The 26,873-nt window shown below is 34.5% G+C and overlaps 2 protein-coding genes across 2 annotated transcripts in view; both read right to left on the bottom strand.

The window, feature by feature from the left end:
• LOC149227008 (putative UPF0481 protein At3g02645) overlaps positions 1 to 26,463 on the bottom strand; it is a 110,888-nt gene extending 84,425 nt beyond the window's left edge. Inside the window, exon 1 of the mRNA XM_089377670.1 lies at positions 26,440 to 26,463. The gene's annotated coding sequence lies outside the window, so the exon portion shown is untranslated. The remainder of the gene's footprint in view (positions 1 to 26,439) is intronic.
• On the bottom strand, positions 15,628 to 16,563 carry LOC149227009 (uncharacterized). The gene has a single exon (XM_089375402.1). It carries the CDS (start codon positions 16,108 to 16,110, stop codon positions 15,628 to 15,630), a length of 483 nt encoding a protein of 160 aa, XP_089231528.1. The 5' UTR covers positions 16,111 to 16,563.
• Positions 26,464 to 26,873: the final 410 nt, after the last annotated feature.

Below are 26,873 nucleotides of genomic sequence, written 5' to 3'. Positions count from 1 at the left end.
CTTGTCTTCTTCCAAGTCCAAAGAGAATACTAGAGTGCTCCAAGAATACTCTAAGTGTGCAAGAGTATAAGAGGATGAGAGAATCAAGGAGTGAGCCAAAACTGCACTCACAAAAGCAGTGAATGACCAAAAGTTGTGAACTATTTCTTTGATGCCTTTTAATTATTGATGTTTCATTTTTCCTTTAATTTCCCTTGCATGCAAATTTGTGTATCTTCATCTTCCTTTTCTCCTATTTTCCTTTATTTTCATAACTAAATGCCAATTATTGCCTCTGTCTTTGCCAATGTCCGTAGCCATAAATAAACCACAAGTGATGCCCACTAAAATGCCTACCCACTATTCAACTTGGAATTCGTGTCTCATAACTTTGGTCTTATTTTATTTAGATGAAAAATCAACCAAGGGTTGTTACAATAGACCTAACAATAAACCTACCCATGTTGTCCAAACATAATGACCCCGACCATCACTAAAACACCACAACACTAGTGAAGAAAATGACACGGTCTCCTTGAATGTGATACTAATAAACTCCCTTTGAAATAATATGAGGGTTTGGAGAACGATTGGTTTCTCCCCGCAACCCCTTCCTCACACTAGAGAATCACGACCACCTAAATCATCCCTCCCACCAGACAATTCCACTTCCATTGAGTCCTAAAACAAAGTTGATTAGTAAGCTCTCAACCTACCTACACCATTCAACCTAGGTAAAATAGCCAACTCCCAAACTCCCTGAAAAACAGCGTGAAGTATCCCCCACTCCCCACCACCAGAAATTGAATAACAAGGCCCAAACCACACCAAAAGTAGTAGCAAATTGAGAAATAAGGAAGTTGATGTCAGAAACAGAATTACCTTAGAAGAGTCGCGAGGAGATAATGTGGTTAGGATTTTTTGAAGACCATACCCAACTTCCCGTGCCCTGGAGTTCCACCATCCTTTTGCAGGGGTTGCGTGAAAGCCATGCCTATCCTTTCAACCAATGTTCCTGACATAAACGTCTAACTCCAGGAAAATGATCACCTCCCCATGAGCCCAAAAAATTATGGAATGCCATCTAGTGTAACATGTCACTGTCGCATAAACTCTGACTTGCCAAAACTAAAATAAGACGACTTCCCAATTCTCCACCCACTGCTTTAGCCGATCATCCACATAGCTTCACAAGGAAAAACCGCCTCGCAACTCTGTGGATCCACATGCATCTGGAGAAATCAATTTGAAAGGTAAATGAGCATGTCTCTTAGCAGAGAGGTTATCGAAGAACAATTTGGAACTCCGCATGCCATCTGTCTGATTAAAATTCAGACATATAGTGCATGGTTCAGTGGGATGGTGTGTCGCAGGCCACACCACCACCTGATGTAATGCCCTCTGTGTCGATGGGGTGGTAGGCTCCCGGTTGACATGTGTTCATCCACCTCATCAGAGATTCCTTTTAGTTATTAACATTATTTAGTAAAATAGTTAATTTTTACACATTATTTAGATTTGAAATTACAACTGTGATGTACATGAGCTTTCTCCAATTAACTCTAAGAGATTTTTATCATATTTTAAAATATTTTTTTATACCTAGGAAAATGTGTTATGTATTATTGTAAATTTATTGTACCAATAAATTTATAATACATAGAGAGATTGAATTTTTTGAAATATCAACTTGTTTTTAAATTTTTTCAATCTAAACGATGAGCTGTCGTCATTAATAACGTAGAATTTGTTGATCAAGAGGTCATACAATGCATATGATAAAGAAAATGGCATATATGTGATTTAAGGGGAAAATGCATGCTTTCAATTTAAAAGATGAGCTCTTGTCATTAATAACGTAGAATTTGTTGATCAAGAGGTCATACAATGCATATGATAAAGAAAATAGCATATATGTGATTTAATGGGAAAATGTATTTTTTCAATATGTTGTTTTCGAGAGTGTGTATGTGATAAATAATTTTTTCAATCTAAACAAATTCTCATCATTAATAACTTAGAATTTGTTGATTAAGAAGTTATATCATGCTTATGATAAAGAAAATGACATATTTGTGATTTAATGGGAAAATGTATTCTTTCAATGTGTTAAAGAATTTTTTCAATCTAAACAAACTCTCATTATTAATAACTTAGAATTTGTTGATTAAGAGGTTATACCATGCATATGATAAAAAAAATGGCATATTTGTGATTTAATGGAGAAAATGTATTCTTTCAATGTGTTGTTTTCGAGAGTCTACATGTAATAAAGAATTTTTTCAATCTAAACAAATTCTTATCATTAATAACTTAGAATTTGTTGATTAAGAAGTTATACCATGCATATGATAAAGAAAATGGCATATTTGTGACTTAATGAGAAAAATATATTGTGTAATTTGTTGTTTCCCAACCAGCGTGAGTTATATGCATATAGGTGTTATTATCATTCCAAATATGGGATACTATTATGTAATGAGAAGAGGGGTTAGGTTACCAAGTATTGTTTTTATTTTTTTATTTATATAAATTAAATTAAATGTAAAGTTTATATATATAAATGTTATATTTAAATTCCTATAAATTACATATTTCATTTATATTAAATTTTATTAAATTAGATGATAAAAATATTTTTAACTATAAATTCTTAAATTTAGTTACAATTTATTAATTATGAACATATTAACCATCAATATATTTATGAAAAAATATATAAACAATTTTATATTATATATTTTTAATAGGGTTTGTACAATTTAAGATTTTTAGAATTTTAATTTAAATATTAATGTTCTTTTACTATGTTTTTCTTGATACATGTTTAATATTAATTCTTCTTATAATTAATAATAATTTGGCTAAGAGCTCTTTATGAAAGAGTTGTTGTAATGTCATGTCCTCTAAAAATTTTGACTCGTCAAATTACATAAAAAATTAAATTAAATTAAAATTAAATTAAAAAAATTAATGTAATATAAACATTTTAACTCAGTCAAAATAAACTAAAAATAACAAAATAAAAATAACCTATGAAAATAAAAATAAAAATGACCCATGCTATTGACCTATGGCATTTATGTGGAATATTGCTTATTTAAAGGGGTAAAATTAAACTAGCCTAAATTGATCTTAACTCTGGATCTACCAAACACCTAGAAGAATCAAATCTCTTTTCACTATAAAAGATATTTGCATCCTCTCTAAGGGTAATAATTGTGTGCTCTACAACCTAGTATATAAAAAATGTTGTAATGCCTTGTCACATTTGAGAACCCATGGTTTCGATATATATATATGTGGGTAGTCTACTTACAAAATAGACTTTTTCACCATAATCTGGTAAAAATATTTCAAGAAAGAATTTGAGAACCCATGGTTTCGATCGATATATATATATATATATATAGGTAGTCTCACTTACAAAATATACCTTTTCACCATAATCTAGTAAAACGATTTGAAGAAAGAATTTGATTTTCGCTGTTTAAAATGCATTTTTGAATGCATAAATGGATTCAACACCATGAAAAACCAGATGGGAACTAGAATTCTACAAATTAAACAACTTAAACTCAAGTTCTTAAAAATCTTTGCCGAATTTTTGTTAAAATTAACCCGAAAAATGTTGTACAAAAGTTCCTTTTGTCTATATATATATATATATATATATATAGATAGATAGATAACCATCATAAATCTACCTTAACTCTAGATTTATCAAGGGATTAGAGGGATCAAATCTCTTTTCACCACCTAAAGACATTTGATCTCACTTGACATTTGGTAGATTTGAGTTAAGATGGTTAACTGATTTAAAATAATTTAATTTAATTTTTATGATTTTTTCTTTTGGTAATGTGAGATGTATCATGAATTATACTTGAGATAAATTAATTTTTATTGGTGTTTACTAGTCATTTAATTTATATGACTATATTAATATTATGTTGTACTCTTTGTTTCATTTTTCTTTTTATTTGGTCAATTAACTTGTCTTCTTTTGGAAAAAGTTGAAAATCCTTATGGAGTGAATGTGATCAATTATGTTAAGTGCATGATTTAAGAAACACAACTTTGATGGAGAAAGAATCAAATTATTAATAATTTATTGGTACATAATAACATAGTTTTATAAAAATTAATTTTCAATTTCTAAAAAAATAAATTTAATATTTAATTTTATTAAAAAATTAATCAATTTTATAAATAAATTTTAAAAATTTACCAATTAATTAAAAATCAAAACATTTTTATCCAAACTTATTTCAATATACTTTACATTCTACAAATATAAAAATATCAACCTAAATACTAATTACTAAAAAATAATCATATATTTTTATTAACATCTAAACCTAAATCCTATGCATATATTAAATACCAACCCAATTACAATTCACCATTTAATTAAAATAAAAGGTTATATTCTACTTCAAAATCAAAATAATTAAATTTTAAAATTAATAACTATGGTTAAAACAAATTAACATAAAAAAGGTTTCTATCCTTCAATGTTGATATTTTATTCTCATTCCAACAACTTTATCGATGGCTGCTGACCAGTCAAATCGTCCAACTGCTAAGGTGTCACAACTTCGATTTCGCTCCACCCAATTTATCGGTCGCTGCTGACCACTCAAATTCTTCAATTTCACTGTCAATTCAAATCCTACAATTTAGCTGGGACGATGCAGTTGTTACAACTTCCATTCCCACTCCAACAACTTTATCCATCGCTGCGAGCCACTGAAATCCTACAATTTCGCTGTAGCCTCAAACATATGCCGTTTCTTCCGTCATAGCTTTTATCGATCTGCATACTACTGTTACACATATAAGAAGTTTACACAAATATTTACCCTACAAAGTTTGCACATATTTTAATATTTTTGTTGTTGCAGTAATGAATACCATCCATGTACTCAACGATCGCTACAACAAATATTAGAGCCAAGAAACAAAATGAATGTAAGTATCACGGTTATATATATATATATATATATATATTAATAGCTATGTGTTATTTAATTTATTAGTCATTTAATTTATATAATATTGAGAATTTGTAATGTACCCATAAATTGTAGATGGTAAACTCACTGTATAAATTTTGATCAGAAGATATCTGATTTCATCATTACATTGTGTATAAAAGGAATAATATTCTCATATTGCTAAGTCTACACTATTTATACATTTTTATATTTAAAGAATTGAAATTCCTAAAACTCTATTTTCAAATAGATTTTGCCCAGAAATAAGAAGCATTTCATTAACAGAATAGACTCACAATACAACACATTGAAAGATGTTATAACAAAGATGCAAACAGATTGTCAAAAAAAGGATTACAAGGAAACAATGATGACTGACACTTAGAGATTACATGGGAGCAAACCATACTCAACATGGAGGGCTCCCCCAATCTGTCTTAACCTTTTCTATGCAAGACCCAAAGTTTTTTTTGGACAACAGAAATGTTTTTTTTGCCTTTTTTTGAAGATATATGCCTGGCCACTGGGCAAAAACAGTGTCCTCTAAGAGGATCTTTATTCAACTCCTAGCTAGATGGTGTCATTACAGGCCAAAAATAGTGCTTCATAACTATGCTGACCAAATGTATTTTTTGTATATGAACTTTTTATTCTCTGCACTGGCTTAATGCTACAGGTCATATAAGTGCTTTCTCCGGAGAGAGGACTAATACTAATTTATATGATGGTTGTTCCAACAATACAACAACAAATGATGTCTGTTGTATATTCTTTACAGTGTCTGCCACTGTATATGTTTCTCTCAGTCACATCAATTTAGAACAGTGTCATGCTTATATGTAGTTTATTCTGCTCAAATGTGTTTCTGGCTCTCATTTCTCCACAGACACATTGAGGATCTGATATCTTGTGAGCTGTTCATAGTTATCTTTTTTTGAAAGATGATACATGTAAAATTCCTTCTGATATTATATATATATAGATATCAAGTTTTTTTCATACTTAAAAAAAAAAAAGAATTCCAATTTCCCAATTGGAATTTTTTTATTAAAAAGCATTTCATTAACAAAATAATAAGAAAAAATTCAACCTTTTCTATTTATTTATTTTATTTTATTTTTAATATTTTGATAAAATCCTAAATTTTAATTATTTAAAATGTATTTTTAAATACACAAAAATTTAATATTATTAAAAAACTAATACATTTCTGCACATGACACTTTTAAATAACCTTTCTTTAAAAAAACGTATTCTCCACTGCTATAAATTGTGCATTCTGCCAAACGGTACAGAGGCGCGCATAAAATAATATCTCTGCCACTACAGAACCCTCACATGTGCTGTTACAAGAACCCCAAACCTCACTGTAAAACTCAAAGTACCCACATGCATTACTGGATCTGAAGCAATCCGCGGTTTTTTGGTTAAAAACTGTGGAGCGCCTCGATACTCGTGGGTTTTATTGTGACCAGAATTAGTCCTGTTGTGAGTGCTTCTGTAATACCCATGGAATTGATCGATGTAGCCAGGCTGCCAGTATTTTCGCTCGTTGTATGACCGGTGTTTTGTCATTAATAAATTGTATGGAGCTTGCATTTCGCATTGTGAACTTTATGAACAACAGACAGCTAATATTTCACATTTAAGACAGAAACCAGAAGGTACATGGGTTCTTTGTATCACGCAGATGGCAGTGCAAAAAGTTAGAGAGCTAGAAAGTTTGGCAAGTTGGCAACTGTTCAATGGAGGTCGTGTCTGTAAACCGTTCGTCAAAATACCTGCGCAGACTGGTGAATCCACAGATTCCGTGGCTTTTCTGAAGTAAAAGCTGGAATAAGAAGGGAATTCAGCGGCGAGTGGCGACTACTTTTCGCCTCAAGATTAGATTCAACAATTTACTAAGAGATGCGACTTCATCATGGAGTCCGACGCAACGCAATTGTGGGGCAGTTTTAATTAAATTGATTAGTATAAATATGAGTTATTTATCTGTAGGGAGGTTATATTAAAAATCATACCTAACATTTTGTACCCTAAAATTCCACCATAGGTTACCAAAGCCATACTTATCCTTTTAAGCCAATGTTACTCACATAAACGAACGTTAAGTCTAGGAAAATTATCACCTTCTCCATGAGCCCAAAAAAATAGCTGGAGTTAATCAGCTATATATTAATCAGCTATATATTGGGTATTTAATGCCTTCAGAGCAGTACGCCACTTACCCCGATAACACGAGAGCGGACAAATATTATTTAATGCCGAATTTGCCCACTCCCATGTTATCACGTTAAGTCGCATACTACTCTGAGGACATTAAATAATCAATATATAACTGATTAACTCTTTCCCCAAAAAAAAAATGTCATCTAGTCTAACATGTCATTGTCCCATAAAGTCTGACTTGCAATAAGTCGACTTCCCAATTCTCCACGCACTGCTTTAGCCAATCATCCATAGAACTCCACAAGGAAAAACCACCTTGCAACTTTGTGGATCCACCTACATCTGGAGAAATCAATTTGAAAGGTAAATGAACATGGCTCTTAGCAGAGAGGTTATCAAAGAACAATTTGGAACTCTCCATGCCATCTGTCCGATTAATATTCGCACATATCGTGTATGGAGGGGATGGGACGGGATGCGGTAGGGTAGGGCAGCAGGCCATACCACCCCCTGATCTAATGCCCTCAAGTGTCGCTGGGGTGGTAGGCTCCCGTTGACATGTGTTCATCCACCCCCATTGGGGATTTTTTTTAATTCTTAACATTATTTAATAAAATAGTCAATTTTGAATTTGAAATTCTAACTGTGATATCCATAAGCTTTCTCCAATTAAATATAATAAAAAAAATAATCATATTTTAAAAATTTATTTTTATACTGGGAAAATGTGTTATGTATTATTATAAATTTATTTTAATTCTAAATTTGAGAAATTAATTTTTTTGAAATGTCAACTTATTTTAAATTTTTTCAATTTAAACAAATTCTCATCATTAATAATGTAGAATTTGTTGATCAAGAGGTTATACAATGCCTATGATAAAGAAAATGACATATTTGTGATTTAATAGGGAAATGTATTCTTTTCATGTGTTGTTTTTTAGCGTGTGCATGTATAAAGAAAATGACATATTTGTGATTTAATGGGGAAATGTATTCTTTCCATGTGTTTTTTTAGCGTGTGCATGTATAAAGAAAATGACATATTTGTGATTTAATGGGGAAATGTATTCTTTCCATGTGTTGTTTTCGAGAGTGTGCATGTGATAAAGAATTTTTCAATCTAAACAAACTCTCATCATTAATAACTTAGAATTTGTGTTATTTTTGAGAGTAGAACTTTTTCAATGTAAAGAAACTCTCATCATTAATAACTTAGAATTTGTTGATTAAGAGGTTATATCATGCATATGATAAAGAAAATGGCATATTTATGATTTAAAAATGTATTCTTTCAGTGTGTTGTTTTGGAGAGTGTGTATGTGATAAAGAAAATGACATATTTATGAGTTAATGAGAAAAATATATTGTCAAGAGTGAGTTATATGCCTATAGATGTTATAAGATATTATTATGTAATGAGAAGAAGAGTTAAGTTACTAAGTATTGTTTCTATTTTTTATTTATATATAAATTAAATATGAAGTGTATATATATAAATGTTATATGTTAAATCTATATAAATTGCACATTTTCCTTATATTAAGTTTTATTAAGTTAAATGATAAAAATAATAATAATAAATTTAACTACAAAATCTTGAAATTTGTTACAATTTATTAATTATTAACATATTGACCATTATGACAAAATATATAAACAATTTTATATTATATTTTTTTAATAGGTTTTTACAATTTAAGATTTTTAGAATTTTTGTTTAATATGATAATTAATAATAATTGCATTGGCAGCGCTCTATGAAAGAGTTGTTGTAATGTCTTGTTCTCTAAACATTTTGACTCGGTCAAATTACATAAAAATAAAAATAAAAAATAAATTAAATAAAAATAACAAAATAAAAATAAACTTATGAAAAAAATAAATAAAAATGACCCATGTTATTGACCTATGGCATTCATGTGGAATATTGCTTATTTAAAGGGGTAAAATTAAACTAGCCTAGATTCATCTTAACTTTGGATCTACTAAGCACCCAGAAAGATGAAATCTATTTTCACTATAAAAGAGATTTGCATCCTATCTGAGGGTAATAAGTGTGTGCTCTACAACCTAGTATATAAGAGATGTTGTAATGTTTTGTCACGTTTGAGAACCCATGGTTTATATATATATATATATATATATATATGGGTAGTCTCACTTACGAAATAGACTTTTTCACCAGAATCAGGTAAAACGATTTTAAGAAAGAATGTGATTTTTCTGTTGTTTAAAGAAAACATTAATTATGGAAAAATCCATATATATAATTTTTTTGGATAATTAATTTATGAAGATTAGATTGTTATTAGAAAACATTTTTATTAGAAAGAATACAACAATTAATAGAAAGTAAACAATGAATGATTATAGGTTAATAAATAATTATTGTTAAAAATAAGTGTGACAATGAATCGAAAGAAAATATTAATTATGGAATAATCCATATATTTAATTAATTTATGAGGACATTTCGCAATTAGAGGTTTTTATTTTTATTTTTATTTTTTTAAACAAATTTTAATGGAGTTGTCTTTAGTGTGACTTTTTGGACTTTCCCGTGCTGGAATCATTTGAGGTGAAATCTTGATTTGTGTTATTTAAACTAGTTTTTTTACTATAAATATGGCACTTCAGTTGTACAAAGGTTACCATCAAACTTGTGATTTCAATAAATTATTTTAAAGAAATTAAACCGAAAATACCCACCAAAAAAGCTTCCAAAAAATAACACTAAAGACAACTAAAATTTTAATTAATTTTCAATTAAAAAAACAAATGTAATATTTAATTTTATTAAAAAAAACTAATAAATTTTACAAATAATTTTTAAAAATTAAAAAAATAATTAAAAATCAAAACATTTTTAACCAAACTTATTACAATATACTCTATTTCCTACCGATATAAAAAAATAAAAATTATATTCTACTGCAAAATCAAATTAACTCAATTTTAATTTTAATAAATAATTAAAATAAATTACATAATAAAAAATATGCAGGAAAACTAATAACTATGATTAGAGCACATTAACATTAAAAAAAAAAAAAGTTGTTTCTATCCTTCCATGTTGGTATTTTATTTTCATTCCAACAACTTTATCCATGGCTGCTGACCAGTCAAATCGTACAACTGCTAACGAGTCAAACCTTACAATTTAGATGTGACAATTCAGGTGTCACAACTTCGATTTCACTCCAACGTTTTTATCGATCTCTGCTGACCACTCAAATCCTTCAATTTCACCGTCAATTCAGATCCTACAATTTAGCTCTGACGATTCAGTTGTTAAAACTTCCATTTTCACTCAGACAACTTTATCCATCGCTGCGAGCCACTGAAATCCTACAATTTGGCTGTAACCATTCTGTTCAAACCTAATTTGGCTGTAACCATTCTGTTCAAACCTAGGCAGTTTCTTCTGTCATAACTCTTATCGATTGCTCTAGCATCTGCCTACTGTTACACATATAAGAAGTTTACACAAATATTTACCCTACAAAGTTTGCACATATTTTAATATTTTTATTGTTGCAGTAATGAGCACCATCCATGTACTCAACGATCACTACAACAAACATCAGTAGCCAAGACACAAAATGAAGGTAAGTAGTATAGTAATATATTTTAATAGTATTGTGTTATTTAATTTATTAGTCATTTAATTTATATAATATTGAGAATTTGTAATGCAATACTGTATAAATTTTGAAATAGAAAATTGATTTGAAAATTTTTGATTTCAGCATTACATCATGTATAAAAAAAAAAATATTCTAAGACTAGGTCTACACCATCTATACATTTTTATATTTAAAGAATTGAAATTCCTAAAACCTTATTTTTAAATAAACTTTGCCTATAAACATAATAAGAAGCATTTCATTTTTCCAATTTAAAACTTTTATTTTTTAATAAAAAAAAGTTAAACACTATAAAAAAAAAAATTGACCTGTTAAAAAAAAATCTATACATTGAATTTCTGCCTATAACAGACTTGAAAAGAACCATTCTGAAGAAATATTCTCAGAACCATTCTTAAAAAATATTCTCCCATTTCTTTTACAAAATTAAGAGGAAAAAAAAACCTGCTACAAATTGTGCATTCTGCCCAACGGTACAGAGGCGCGAATAAAATAATATCTCTGCCACTACAGAACCCTCACATGCTCACATGCACTGTTACAAGAACCCCAAATTTCACTGTAAAACTCAAAGTACCCACATGCATTACTGGATCTGAAGCAATCTGTGGGTTTTTGGTTAAAAACTGTGGAGCGCCTCGATACTCATGGGTTTTGTAACTTTTGTTGTAACCTAAACTAGTCCTGTTGTGAGTCCTTCTGAAATACCCATGGAGTTGATCGATGTAGCCAGGCTCCCAGTATTTTCACTCGTTGTATGACCGGTGTTTTGTCATTAATAAGTTGTATGGAGTTTGCATTTACCCTTATGAACTTTATGAACAACAGACAGCTAATATTTCACATTTAAGACAGAAACCAGAAGGTACATGGGTTCTTTGTATCACGCAGATGGCAGTGCAAAAAGTTAGAGAGCTAGAGAGTTTGGCAAGTTGGCAACTGTTCAATGGAGGTCGTGTCTGCAAACTGTTTGTCAAAATACCTGTGCAGACTGGTGAAATCCACAGATTCCGTGGCTTTCTGAAGTAAAAGCTGCAGAATAAGAAGGAAATTCAGTGGCGAGTGATGCTGCTTTTCGCCTCAAGATTAGATTCAGTAATTTACTTAGAGATGCGACTTCATCAGGAGTCCCACGCAGGCCCCCGTCTTCATCCGAACACAGTTCAGAACAATTTTTTGTATCAGCACTAAAAGTCTCATTGTGCCTTGTGCCAAAGGTAATGTCATAAGTGAATAACATATGGAAGACCAGCCTAGATGAAGAAAAACTCTTCCAGCCAAGATGAAGAAAAACTTATGCATTAAGAATCATTAGGTTTGGTTTCGAAAAATTCAATACCAGATCCAGATTCAGTATCACCTTGTCCAATCTCATTTTTTTGCAACAAATTTAAGATCCAAGAATCCACATTAGGCTTTCTGTTTTCCAAAATTGATTTTATTTGCTTCTGATATCATATTGAGAATGGAATTACCTGAACAATTTAAATCAACAAAGAACAATTTTAAAAAACTATCCATCGCATACCTTGAAAAGAGAGAGACAATGTAGGATAAGTTAAGAAGCAAACCCACAAATCCCTAACAATATGCCCATTCTATGCTTGTTGGGGTTTAAAGCTGGAAAGTTGCCTCAGTTAAATGAGCTCTAAGAAAATGACAGGAATTCCATTTTGTCTCATTTATAAGAAAGCTAAAGATAACCATAAACCCCATGGGGTCCACGTTACAAGTTATTTTAAGTTGTTCACCATTAGGGTGAAATTTTGTAGAGCATTCTGCCAACTTCATGTTCATGGGGATCCCACAATAATCCAGGAGTTGTAGGGGCCTAGGTCCAAATTGAAAATGAAGTAGAAGAAGTCATGGAGGCTTAGATGAAACTATAGAAAAGAAATGTTAGTATTAATGAAGTTGTGGCATAAGAAGCCTAATAGAAGATTTTGCAACATCTTATATATTGAGTAATTTTTCAACAAGAACAAACCACTGGGATGTCACTGCGGAAGAAACTAAATTGGATTTTGAAATATATGAGTTTTAGAGTGTAACTTCAAATTCTTTATTTGGTTAGTTTAGCAAAATTATGTAGTTATTATTTTTATTATTTTGAGCATTATACGTCATTCATCAATTCATTGTGCCTATAAAAGACAATGTCTGGGTTTGTTTGTAAGATCTAAATTTGGGTCTTATACTCAGTTTTTAAAAGGCCTTACATTGGATTGGTGTCTTTATATCCCAAACTTGACTATTACATTTGGTAATTTTTAAGAAAAATTATTGTCCACAAAAAACACCACATTGATAGCAGACATTTGACAAAACAAATACTTGGAAATTTTAGTATTTTCAATAGCTTGAATGGTTTAATTCTTACAAGGACTATAAATTTTAAAACAATAATAAATCTATCCCGTAAGCTATCAGTTTCTAAAGTACATATTTATAATGGTAAAAAATGTATTGACATATTGTTATCCTTTTGTCATAATGTCAATTTATGTAATAACCGAGTAACTTAATCCATGGGGAAACCCACCCACCTATGAAAATTGTCTCAAATCCATCGAAACTTTTACTAGAGTCACAATTTACCCCATTTGAGTGGAACTTGGCCCATGGAATTGCTATGCAGGAAGAACCCACCATTGCAACTACTAGTGTAAGAAGATACAAATGTGTGGCTTGTGATTCGTCACCCACAGCTTGACATGTTGAGAACAATTAGGAAAGCAACCCTTAGAATAGTCTGTTGACTAACTTTAGGTGCAAATTTTCCAAACTTCTAAGTACTAAATTGAGCAATTTTACATGAATCCCATGGATGTAATCAATTGAATAAATTCTTATATTTATAACTTCCATACAAACATTCTTTCAACTTTTGGACTAATCTAAGCATTAAAATTAATTGTTGAATTTGTATTGAAGTGTTCATAGACGTGGTCATAACAAACTCTCCTGCTGATGATGTGTATTGTTTCATCGTTTGAAATATCAACAAAGAATTCTCATTCTTGCAAAGAAAATTTTAAACATAAGCATTCATCAACTTCTCATATATGTCTCAAAAAAAGCCAGCATGTTGATGTTAATAGCTTTAAATTCTCGAAATGTAACGACGTAAATCGATGATGGTTCCAACCTGCTCAATGATATTCTAGTCAACATTAGAATAGGTATTATTAAGAATTTTCATGGTGTTCACTATTTTTTCTTTAATTAATCAATATTTTAGCGATTAGTATAGGACATCACTCTGAAAACAACTTAAGGCCAAACTCTCAAAATCAAAATGTTTTGGATGTTGAGCATTTGAATGTGGGTTAAGAAGATTGACTTTCAGAGCCTGGTTCCACTCCCTTATCTAAAAAAAACTTCACACTTACCCATACAACATGGTTTGATGATTAACTTAACAAGAGATGAAAATATATGATATATACTAAAAGAATTAAGAGACATCAATCATGGATATTTTGATGAAATGCTATACAAGGATTCAAATAGGTGTAAATTAAGAGGAGATGAAAATATACGATATATACTAAAAAAATTGAGGCATCAATCGTGGATCTTTTTATGAAATGCTATACAAGGATTCAAATAGGTGTAAATTAATTTTGTTGAGAAATAATCCTCTTTTAAAGCAAAAAACTAATAAGATTATAGAAAATTCAATCAAGTTTTAAATAAATAAGATTTTTGACTTTCTACATGGCTAGATTTCAGGAGAACAATTTTCTACAAGATTAAATGAATCCATTTAAATAAATAAATATTAGGTTTAATCAACTATAACAATAAGCACCATGAAAATTCTCGGAGAATTCTTTCTTGCTCAGAAATGGTGAAAACTATCACCAGGAAAGTTGGAACCATAAACCATAAATGATTCCAACTTGCCCTAGACAATTCCAGCTAGGCATTTATTACAAGTATGCATGGTGAAACCTAGTAATAAAAGTTAACAAGTCAAAATATACTAATATGAAATAGACATAACAAGTCAAAATATATGAAATATACAAAAAGAATTAAGCGACATCAACATTTCATCATTCAATGAAATGAAATCCACATGAGTTCACAATCACTATGGTGGATACTGAGAATATGTTACTTGAGCAATGAATTTCGAACATTTCCTTAATTTTGAGGGATAAATCTCCAAATTGATAAACATGAACCACTACAATAGCTACTCAAATATTGAAATAATAAGATATTTGGATATTGGTTGGTTGGAAATTGTGTACAAAATGAAGAAGACCCTACACAAATCCAACGTACTGTCAATTACTTAGTGTCTTTTGTCTCTCTAGAAAACATAATTTTCAGTAAGTGCTTAAAATTTCAAGAACAAGAATAGATGGACAAGTTCTAAACCCATTTCCTAGTTCAACGTATCTAATGTGAGCATTATATTGATGCAACATGCACAAAATAATACCCATATTGACTTAAATAAACATCATAATCAACAAACACAGTAAATGCTCAAAATTTCAAGAACAAGAATATAGGGACAAGTTACAAACCCATTTCTTGAGTTCATCCTATCTAATGTGATCATTAAACTAATGCAAAATCCATATAAGATATACCCATATTGACCTAAATTAGCAATATCCATTTGAATATTATATTGTACTCCAGATAAAGATAACAAATAGGTCCAACATGATGACAAGAAAATAAGGAATAGTAATTGAAAGAAATTTTTTGCCTCTAGAGAGCACAACTAATTGTCATAATGAATTTTTAATAGCTATCTTCAAGTCTGAGGGCAAGGAAAATGCGTCGTAAGAACAAATAGATCATAGCTACAACAGTTTATGAGTGTCATAAATAGATGATTCAAAAGACCTCAACAACTGCACATAAGTAAATTGTTTACTTCCCTGATGCACCATGTCAAGTTGATCATGAGAATCATTAGTTTGTGTTTCCGAGAACCTGCACAATAGATCTATGGTGCCATGAATATCTTGTGAGCTTGTAGTCTGAGGACCTCTGACACTGCTCCCTTGCAGCATGCCTAATATATTTCCTCCAAAATTTCCCATTTCTCCTGCATTGAAAACAAGTGGTTGACCTTGGTGTTGTTTATCCCTAGAATTCACCATAGTTACAGGGAACCCACATGTTGCAAGATTAGTAGAGGACCATGGATACATTGTTAGTAACTTTTCTGCTAGAAAAAGACCAAAGTTGTGTTTTACTGCTTGCATCAATTGTGCTTGAGCCATAAGAGGTTGATCCTCTAGCATAAGTTGATCCATTGTGAGGCCTGACCATGTGTTCATATCGAATGAAGTTGGTCTTGACGACCTTGAGCCGCCGAATTGAATTGAAAGAAGAGAGAGAGCACAACTAGAGCCTGAGACTCTTGATAAACCATGTGGGACAGATATAACATCTCAACCTACAAGATTTTCTCTCTAGGAGGATGATAGGGTCAAGGATTGGCCCACATGATCCTTGAATATTTTACTGTATTGGTGAATTTCTTGATTAATAGCTCCACCAGGTACAGTATTAGAACCCTGTAAATAGAAAAGAAACCTTTCATCATTATGACAGGAAAGGGTAGTTGTTGATAAATTTCCACCCTATGATGATTCATCCTCTTCCTTAACCCTCAACCAAGCTCTTTTTACTTATCCTCGAAGTTTGAAATCAATCGAATTCTCCTCTAAGTTTGAAGATACCTGTGGATGCATGAAAGGTGATATAGCCACCAAGATGCTGTTAAGTTGTATATCATTTATTTAAAGAATAAATAAATGTCAGTTTGCATAATCCATATTCAAATCAACAACAAGTGCAAGATAATTACAGTTTTAATCCTCACATTAGATTGGAAGGGGTAATGAAGAATAGAATAAAAAATCAATTGAGTTAATCTACACATTTGAAGTTAATGCTCATGTTGTAGCAATGAGATTCTCTATAAAAAGGGAAGTTGTATATAAAATTCTACAAACAATGGAAATGGTTGGGACAATGTATTTCTTTGCATGATTTTTTCTTCAAACGAATCAAAGTTTGGTTATTATGGAATTGGATCACTCCCAAACAATAAAGGTCTATCTACAAGGAACATCCACTCTGGAATGTAGCCAGGGGGGTCTCAATTACATTCAAAGAAAAGTTTACAAAGTAACCCATTCATCAAAGAAGAAATCCTATTGAAAGTTGAAAGTGGTGATTATTTTCTCATTTTCTATGATAGCCAAAAGCTTATATATCACACTAGCACCTTCATTGTAATCTAGTATATAGCTAACATATGAGTTAAACATCAAGAAAAACTAGATCCAATAGAAAATATAAGATAAAGCATCATCAAAATGATATTATCACTCAAAAATAGAATTGTAAATGGGAATTTGACAAGAACATCATTATAATAGATATCAAACAACATATATAAACAAGACTTATGTGTTGCTATATAAACATAAAAAAATAAAACAATTGTCTTGCTGTTATAGCTCCAACTAAGACTGCAAATTTATGATCGAATAATATGCAACAAAACACTTTGCAAGTTGACAACACAAAACGGGTGAAAACTCAACAAAAAATGTGTTTCAAGATGCTCTTAACAATCAAAAAGCAGCCCAAAAAAAGCTTGGTGACAGCAATCAAAAGATTAAGAAAGACAACTCTAAAAAACATCACACAAAAACTTTCAAAAAGAAAGAAAAGTAAATGGCCACAAAGATGCAATTTTGACATGCAAACAAAAAGATCACCAAAACAAGATTTGCCACAAATATTGAGACCGATCTTTTTTCCCTGGAAGACCAAAACAACCAAGATTCCCAGAAAGAAATCGTGTGTGCCTAAACAAAAATGACGATGCTTGCAACAAAACAAAACGAGACCAATACTTTCCACAACAAGAGAGAGTTTGAATTCATGAACTTGTTGTAAAAATAAACACTGACACAGAAAAGTAATTGTTCAGGAAAGACTCAAACCAACAAATAGATCTTCAGAAACAAAAATATTTGAAAAATCTTGAAAATTTTAGGGTATACGCCACTGTGTTGATGCACAACTGCGTGTATACACTATTCGACCCAAGGAAACCTGCATATACGCGGGTTCACTTGAGGAAACTTGCATATATACGCTTCTGTAAACTGGAAAAACAATGTATATAACAGATCACAAGAAAAAACCAAAAAGATCTGAAGAAACTGATCAAACTTACAGTTCAAGTTCCTACAGACTACAGAGTCACAACAAGCAAATAAACAACTGAGCCCTGATTGGCTTGAATAAACCCAAACTAGGAACAAAAAAACTGTTGTCCCTAGTGGAGTCGCCAATTTTGTTGAGCGACAAAGTCCCCTAGGGTCTTGGGTCAATACCCTAGCAGATCGAGGGTTATTTATAAAGAAAATCAAGCATTCCACACAGCCATGATGCTAATATAAACAAACTACATGAAGAGAGGTACACCTAGGGGTCCTTCGTTTGGGTAGATCCAACCAGGGTCCAAACCCTCTTGGAGTTCCTTTCAATCCTTCAACGTGCAAAACAATCAATTCAAGAAAGCACAACAGTATATGGACCAAGCATCATAAAGAAATCAACTTCATATCATATTGAAAGGTAGTTAGTTATACAATTGAAACAACCATTCATATGTAAATCATGACATTGATATCATAAACATGAAGAAGATTTATATTAGGAACAAGACATGTTGAGAATGCAACAAGATGATGGAGCTTAGTGGAAAGGATTCGCCTTCACTAAGTGGGCCCGCAAGCTATTTTTGGCGCAAAGTCTATTTTTAGACTATGTCTGTTTTTAGACATATGGATCATGGTCTATGAGTTGCAGGATGCTATTTGTGGATGATTGGTCATGTTGGTAAAAATAGATGGACTTCTATTTTTAGACATATGGGCGGTTTCTATTTTTAGACTGCCAGGCTAAAAATAGAACAGTCGAATATTATTAGCTCATAATAATATTTGGACTATCAACATTATCTTATCCTCTTGGAGCACTTCAGTTTGAGCTACAGATGTGGCACATGCAGCTGTCAGAAGGAAATACGCTTTTCTTATGGGTCAGTTGAGCTATTGCATGATGGACTTCAGTTAGAACTCATGTGGTTGAGTTTGGTGGAGATTGAGGAGTTGATGGAGTTGTGTTCAGTTTGACTTGGTTAAACTAGTTGTATTTAGTCTAACTGCAGAATACAATAGTGATGAGTGATGTGAATTAATTTTTAATTAATTCACTAATTATTAACTCATAAAGAAACTAAAGAATACATCAGTTAACGCAGTGCATGGATAGTTCAGTGGAGACAGGTGTTAGAGGTTGAGATTGCTATCAGTTGTGACTATAGTTGTGCATGAGATTTTGCACAATCAATGGATTGAGTATTGCCAATGAGGATTGTGTGGTTCAGCCAAGGAAATACGAGTTTGCTTCAGCCATTCTCATCTATTCTCATGCAAGATTGCGCAGTGGAGGCAGGCAAGCAGTGTAAGAGATTTGAACCTGTGATTGATTCAGATCTGAGCTAGTTTTGTGTGTAACATGTGGAGATAGTACTGAGTACGTGTGAGGAGTATTGTACTATGTATTGTTACATGTTCTAAATCAATATAATATACAGATAATGTGGGGTTTTCAGTTGTATGCTTTCCCTGGGTTACATACTGTGTTAATGTGCGCATGCGATTGATGTTTCATTGTTTTTAATTCTGCAAAATTGATGATCAACGTAGAGGAGGCTATGTATTATGCATGTATTCCGCAATAGTCTATAATTAGGATAATCTTTGTGAATAAGTGTCATATTATTCAAAATTTCTACATGGTATCAGAGCAGAGTTGATCATCAGATCTATTATTCAGAAAGTGTTTACATTTTATTTCTTCAGGCATAGTCTGTAATCGGGCCAGGTAGCCTCTGGATTCATCCTTCCTTTGGAAGGTGAGATATCCGGTAAAATCCCATACAGTCAATCTCTGTACGAGAAATACTTTGTTCTCATGAATTTTAGATCAGAAGCGGTTGAGTTTTGAGCTGGTGGAATTCGAATTTGCAGCAGTGTTTTCTTGGTGTCAAAGTTGAAATGTCTTTCAACGGATTGCGATTGGAGTATGCTCTTGAGGATAGCTCGAATTATATTGCATGGGAAGACATGATGGAGGCGGTGTTAGATGAAAATGGGCTGAAGGAGTTCATAGAGGCTGAGGTCCCAAAGCCTACTCATACTGCTCAAGTTGAGGCTTGGCAAAAGAAGACAACAAAGTGTTAAAGGATTCTGTTGGAGGGCGTGAAGGATCACATTGTGTCAAGCCTACATGGAAAGGCTTCTCCATACTTGATGTGGAAAGCATTGACAGGTTTATTCCATATCAAGAGCGACCAGAGGAAGTTGGCGCTCAAGGATAAACTCAGAAACATTAAGTGCGAGAAGGGAGACAGCATGCCCAAGTATCTCACGAAGTTCACTCAGTGCAGGGATGAGCTGGGAAGTGTGGGGGTGACTGTCGATGATGATGACTTGGTGAGCTTGGCTCTCCTTGGTCTTCCAAAGAGTTGGCATTCCTATCAGGACTCTGTCAATGGTCGGGAGAAATTGCCAGGACGGAAGAGACTTTGGTTAGATCTTGTGTAGGTGGAGATCAGGCGGAATACCAGGGACGGATCTTCATCAAAGGCACCTGATGAAGAAAATTGCGCTTTGGCTGCCAAAGCAAAGAAGGGGAAGAACAAGAAAGCTTCTCATTCTGGTGCGAAAGGCAAGAAGCAAGACATGTCCAAGGTGAAGTGCTTTCACTGTCACCAGCACAGACACTATGCCACAAATTGTCCGCAGAAGAAGAAAAATAAGCAAGTTGCTGGATTTGCAGCAGGAGAGGCCTTAGCCTCACAGTTTGAGCTTTATTTTTCGTTGATCACATGCTTGGTATCAAGTGTGATGGGATCGGTTTGGTTCTTGGACAGTGGTGCGTCTTTTCACATGACAGGAGATCGAGATTTGTTTTTTGATCTGGAGGAAAAAGATCTTGGAGTGCACATCAAGATGGGCGATGATGGTAGATACAGTGCGACCGGTATCGGTACCATTTCCTTCGAGAGGGAGTCTGGTAAACCCTTCGTATTGAAGGAAGTGATGCATGTTCCAGGATTGAAGAAGAATATTATCTCTGTGGTGATGTTAGAAGACAAGGGATATGATGTTGTTTTCAGTGAGGGAAAGGCTTTCCTACGCAGTAAGACAACTGGAGAAACCGGAAGATAGGGGTACGAGTCAGGAACCTTTATCAGTTGCATGTAGATGGCTGCGCAACAATGGCATGCAAGGCAGAAGGATTGGTGAGCCGGGATGATGGCGAGCTGTGGCATAGGAGATTGGGCCACCTTCACCATGGAGCCTTGAAGATACTGCAGTAGATTACTACTGGGCTTCCTAAAGGCACTCTTGCGCAATCAGATCAGTGCAAGGGGTGTACTTTGGGAAAATTTGTGAAAGTCACCTTTCACGAGAAGGATAGTCGCGCCACGAAGATCCTTGAGAGAATTCACACAGACGTGTGTGGACCTTTCTCAACAGCTTCAACAGAAAAGCACAGGTACTATGTGATCTTTGTTGATGATTTCTCTCGAAAGTGCTGGATCTTCTTCATGCAGAAGAAGAGCGAGACATACTCAAAGTTCTGTGATTTCAAAGCACTGGTTGAGAAGGAATCGGGGAAGAAGGTGAAGGCTCTTAGGAGTGACAATGGTGGTGAATTCATCTCTGGCGAGTTCAAGGATTTCTGCAGCGTAGAAGGGATTCATAGAGAGCTCATAGCTCCCCATAACCCCAGTAGAACGGGGTTGCTGAGCAGAAGAACAGAACGATCATGGGTGTTGCACAGGCGATGTTGCATGATCAGGGCCTACCCCTTCACTTGTGGGTGGAAGCATGCAATACTGCAGTATATGTGCAGAACTGTTGTCCTCACATGATACTTGGCATGAGTACACCGAGGAGGCTTATTCTGGTAAGAGGCCTGATATTTCTCATTTGAGGATTTTTGGTTCTAACATTTACATGCATGTGACAAAGGATGCTAGGAAGAAGCTGGAGCCGACCGCAGAGGTTGGAATATTTGTGGGGTACACTGATACACCCCATAACTATCGTGTGTATTTTCCAGACAGTCGTAAGACTGTTGTGCAACGGGATATAAAATTTCAGGAGGAGAAAGCCATGAAGTGTTCGCTTGAGAGGGAGCCACACTTGCATGCAGATGAGGAGCTATTAGTTCCTAAGGATGAGCTTCAGGATGTGGATCAGCCATAGGATGAAGTTCATGGAGTGGAAGACCACTCATGCAGCGCCAACTATCAGAGGGCGAAAGTGCATGACAGAAGCTGAGAAGGTTGTAGGACCACCTACAGCTCAACGTAGACAGAGACAGTCACCTGATCGGTACACTGGATACATGGCTCTTGTGAGCAAATGTGTTGTGACTGAGCCATCCTCTTTCGAGGAAGCTGTGGAGGATCCTGCATGGGTAGATGCCATGGTGGAAGAGTATGATTCGATTGTCAGAAACAGTGCATGGGAGATTGTCCCAAGACCGGAGGGGAAATTAGTGGTGGGTTCGAGATGGATCTACAAAGTGAAGCAGGCAGTTGACGGGAGTGTGGAGAAGTACAAGGCAAGATTTGTTGCCCGAGGCTTTTCACAGATAGAGGGGATCAATTATGAGGAGACCTTTGCACCTGTCGCAAGGTATTCTTCCATACGGACAATTCTTGCTCTCTCAGCGCAGATGGGATGGCACATTCATCAGATGGATGTGAAGACTGCATTCCTCAACGGAGTCATTGAGGAGGAGGTGTACATAGAGCAGCCTGAAGGTTTCGAGATCTTCAGCAGCGAGTCGCATGTGTGCAGGCTCAAGAGAGCGTTGTATGGGTTGAAACAAGCACCACGTGCTTGGTACACATAGATAGACAGTTATTTCACCGGACTTGGATTCTTCAAGAGTGAGGCGGATCCTAACCTATACCAGATTGTGGTGGAGGGTAAGTTGCTTATCATTGTACTTTATGTAGATGATTTGAAACAGGTGATGAGCTGTTGATACTTTCATGCAAGGATGATCTTGCTAAGGAGTTTGAGATGAAGGACTTGGGCCTCCTTCATTATTTCCTGGGATTGGAAACTTGGCATCGCAGTGATGGACTATTTGTTTCTCAGGGTAAGTATGCTTGGGAGATACTGGAGAAGTTCAACATGCATGGCTGCAAGCCTGTTGATACTCCTCTTCCTGGAGGATGGAGGAAGGAGGATGCTACTTCAGCAGAAGTAGTGGCTGCCACTGTTTATCAACTGTTGGTGGGGTCGCTTATGTATCTGGTCAATACACGACCTGATATATGCTATGCTGTTAACTAGCTTTCACAGGCTATGGTTAAGCCAACCAAGCTCTTCTGGAAGGCAAGAAAGCATGTATTGCGTTATCTCAAAGGCACATCGGGATATGGATTGTGGTACAGACAGGAGGATGAGGTGAAGCTATGTGGCTTCACGGATGCAGATTGGGCAGGGAGCACAATGGACAGAAAGAGCACATCTGGAGGGATCTTCAGTATCGGGTCGACAACAGTTTCTTAGTACAGCAGGAAGTAGATATCCGTGGCACTCAATTCAGCAGAGGCCGAGTATATGGCAGCAAGTTTGGCTGCATGCGAGGCTATATGGATGAGGAAGATCCTGGTCGGGTTGTTTGGTTCATGCTTGGAGCCTACTGTGATTTATTGTGATAACCAGAGTTGCATTAAACTCTCGGAAAATCCATTATTTCATGATAGATCCAAGCATATTGACATCAGGTACCATCATATCAGAGATTGTGTGCAGCAGAGAATCATGTAACTTTGATACATTCCAATGGAGGATCGGGATGCTGATATCTTGACGAAGGCGCTCACCAGGAGCAAATTCGAATACCACCGAGGCAGGATAGGGGTTGCTGATAATCCATGTCTTGTTGAGAGAGAGTGTTGAGAATGCAACAAGATGATGGAGCTTAGTGGAAAGGAGTTGCCTTCACTAAGTGGGCCCGCAGGCTATTTTTGGCGCAAAGTCTATTTTTAGACATATGGATCATGGTCTATGAGTTGCAGGATGCTATTTGTGGATGATTGGTCATGTTGGTAAAAATAGATGGAATTCTATTTTTAGACATATGGGCGGTTTCTATTTTTAGACTGCCAGGCTAAAAATAGAACAGTCGAATATTATTAGCTCATAATAATATTTGGACTATAAACATTATCTTATCCTCTTGGAGCACTTCAGTTTGAGCTACAGATGTGGCACATGCAGCTGTCAGAAGGAAATACGCTTTTCTTATGGGTCAGTTGAGCTATTGCATGATGGACTTCAGTTAGAACTCATGTGGTTGAGTTTGGTGGAGTTGATTGAGGAGTTGATGGAGTTGTGTTCAGTTTGACTTGGTTAAACTAGTTGTATTTAGTCTAACTGCAGAATACACTAGTGATGAGTGATGTGAATTAATTTTTAATTAATTCACTAATTATTAACTCATAAAGAAACTAAAGAATACATCAGTTAACTCAGTGCATGGACAGTTCAGTGGAGATAGGTGTTAGAGGTTGAGATTGCTATAGTTGTGCATGAGATTTTGCACAATCAATGGATTGAGTAATGCCAATGAGGATTGCGTGGTTCAGCCAAGGAAATAAGAGTTTGCTTCAGCCATTCTCATCTATTCTCATGCAGGATTGCGCAGTGGAGGCAGGCAAGCAGTGGAATAGATTTGAACTTGTGATTGATTCAGATCTGAGCTAGTTTTGTGTGTAACAGGTGGAGATAGCACTGAGTACTTGTGAGGAGTATTGTACTATGTATTTTTACATGTTCTCAATCAATATAATATACAGATAGTGTGGGGTTTTCAGCTGTATGCTTTCCCCAGGTTATATACTATGTTAATGTGCGCATGCGATTGATGTTTCATTGTTTTTAATTCCGCAAAATTGATGATCAACATAGAGGAGGTTATGTATTATGCATGTATTCTGCAATAGTGTATAATCAGAATAATCTCTGTGAATAAGTGTCATATTATTCAAAATTTCTACAAGACAAGTGTTTCTTTTTTTACAGATAACTAAATTATAGAAAGCAATTATTTCACCTGAGTGTTCCTTTCGCAGGCTCCAAGCAGAACCGTCCTCCAGATTCGTCAATCTCAAGCCTTCAACAAGCTCCTTCCATAACTCACTCAAGGATATCTCAACTGCTGGAAAGACATCATAACTCAAGGAAACAAGGGTTTCTTGTAATGGGGGAAGTGTTGGAAGCACAAGGATCTTCAGACCTGGTCAGGGATAATCTCAGCAAAATGATTCTTCTCTCTCTTCACTCCTCCTTTAGGCCTTCCCATTGAATCCTTTTTATACTTCTCCCAAAGTAGTTTTTTATTTGGGAATTTGTTGGGAACAGTTGGGCCACGAGCATTAATAGGTAATCAACAGGTAAAACATCAATAATAAAAAGGAAACCATTATCAACCTAGGGAAATCTCCATGTCAATGACAACACATAACTAGAGAATCACATGCATATACCATGCATCCAAAAACCAACAAGGAAATCGCACATGCAATCTGTTCCTCGTAGAGAAATCCAGTTATAGATGTTGATATAACTATCTTCTTATGCTCCCTTCCTTTCCTTTTGCTTTCCCTTTGCTTCCTTTTTTGTCTTCTTCCAAGTCCAAAGAGAATACTAGAGTGCTCCAAGAATACTCTAAGTGTGCAAGAGTATGAGAGAATGAGAGAATCAAGAAGTGAGCCAAAACTGCACCGAAAAAAGCAGTGAATGACCAAAAGTTGTGAACTATTTCTTTGATGCCTTTTTATATTGATGTTTCATTTTTCTTCATTTTTCCTTTAATTTCCCTTGCATGCAAATTTGTGTATCTTCATCTTCCTTTTCTCCTATTTTCCTTTATTTTCATAATTAAATGCCAATTATTGCCTCTGTCTTTGCCAATTTCCGTAGCCATAAATAAACCACAAGTGATGCCCACTAAAATGCCTACCCACCATTCAACTTGGAATGCGTGTCTCATAACTTTGGTCTTATTTTATTTAGATGAAAAATCAACCAAGGGTTATTACAATAAACCTACCCATGTTGTCCAAACATAGTGACCCCGACCATCACTAAAACACCACAACACCAGTGAAGAAAATGACACAGTCTCCTTGAATGTGATACTAATAAACTCCCTTTGAAATAATATGAGGGTTTGGAGAACGATTGGTTGTTTCCCCCCCAACCCCTTCCTCACACTAGAGAATCACGACCACCTAAATCATCCCTCCCACCAGACAATTCCACTTCCATTGAGTCCTGAACCAAAGTTGATTAGTAAGCTCTCAACCTAACTACACCATTCAACCTAGGTAAAATAGCCAACTCCCAAACTCCCTGAAAAACAGCGTGAAGTATCCCCCACTCCCCACAACCAGAAATTGAATAACAAGGCCCAAACCACACCGAAAGTAGTAGCAAATTGAGAAATAAGGAAGTTGAAGTCAGAAATAGAATTACCTTAGAAGAGTCGCGAGGAGATAATGTGGTTAGGATTTGTTGAAGACCATACCCAACTTCCTTTCCTGTGCCCTCGAGTTCCACCATCCTTCTGCAGGGTTGCGTGAAAGCCATGCCTATCCTTTAAACCAATGTTCCTGACATAAATGTCTAACTCCAGGAAAATGATCACCTCCCCATGAGCCCAAAAAATTAGCGAATGCCATCTAGTGTAACATGTCACTGTCGCATAAACTCCGACTTGCCAAAACTAAAATAAGACGACTTCCCAATTCTCCACCCACTGCTTTAGCCGATCATCCACATAGCTTCACAAGGAAAAACCGCCTCGCAACTCTGTGGATCCACATGCATCTGGAGAAATCAATTTGAGAGGTAAATGAACATGTCTCTTAGCAGAGAGGTTATCGAAGAACAATTTGGAACTCTGCATG

Source organism: Pinus tabuliformis, chromosome J, assembly GCF_031772625.1.
Source record: "Pinus tabuliformis cultivar Carrire ecotype Pingquan chromosome J, CPIR1, whole genome shotgun sequence".
Lineage (NCBI taxonomy): Eukaryota > Viridiplantae > Streptophyta > Pinopsida > Pinales > Pinaceae > Pinus > Pinus tabuliformis.
The sequence above is the reverse complement of the archived record's forward strand: the minus strand, read 5'-3'. Positions and strand labels throughout refer to the sequence as shown.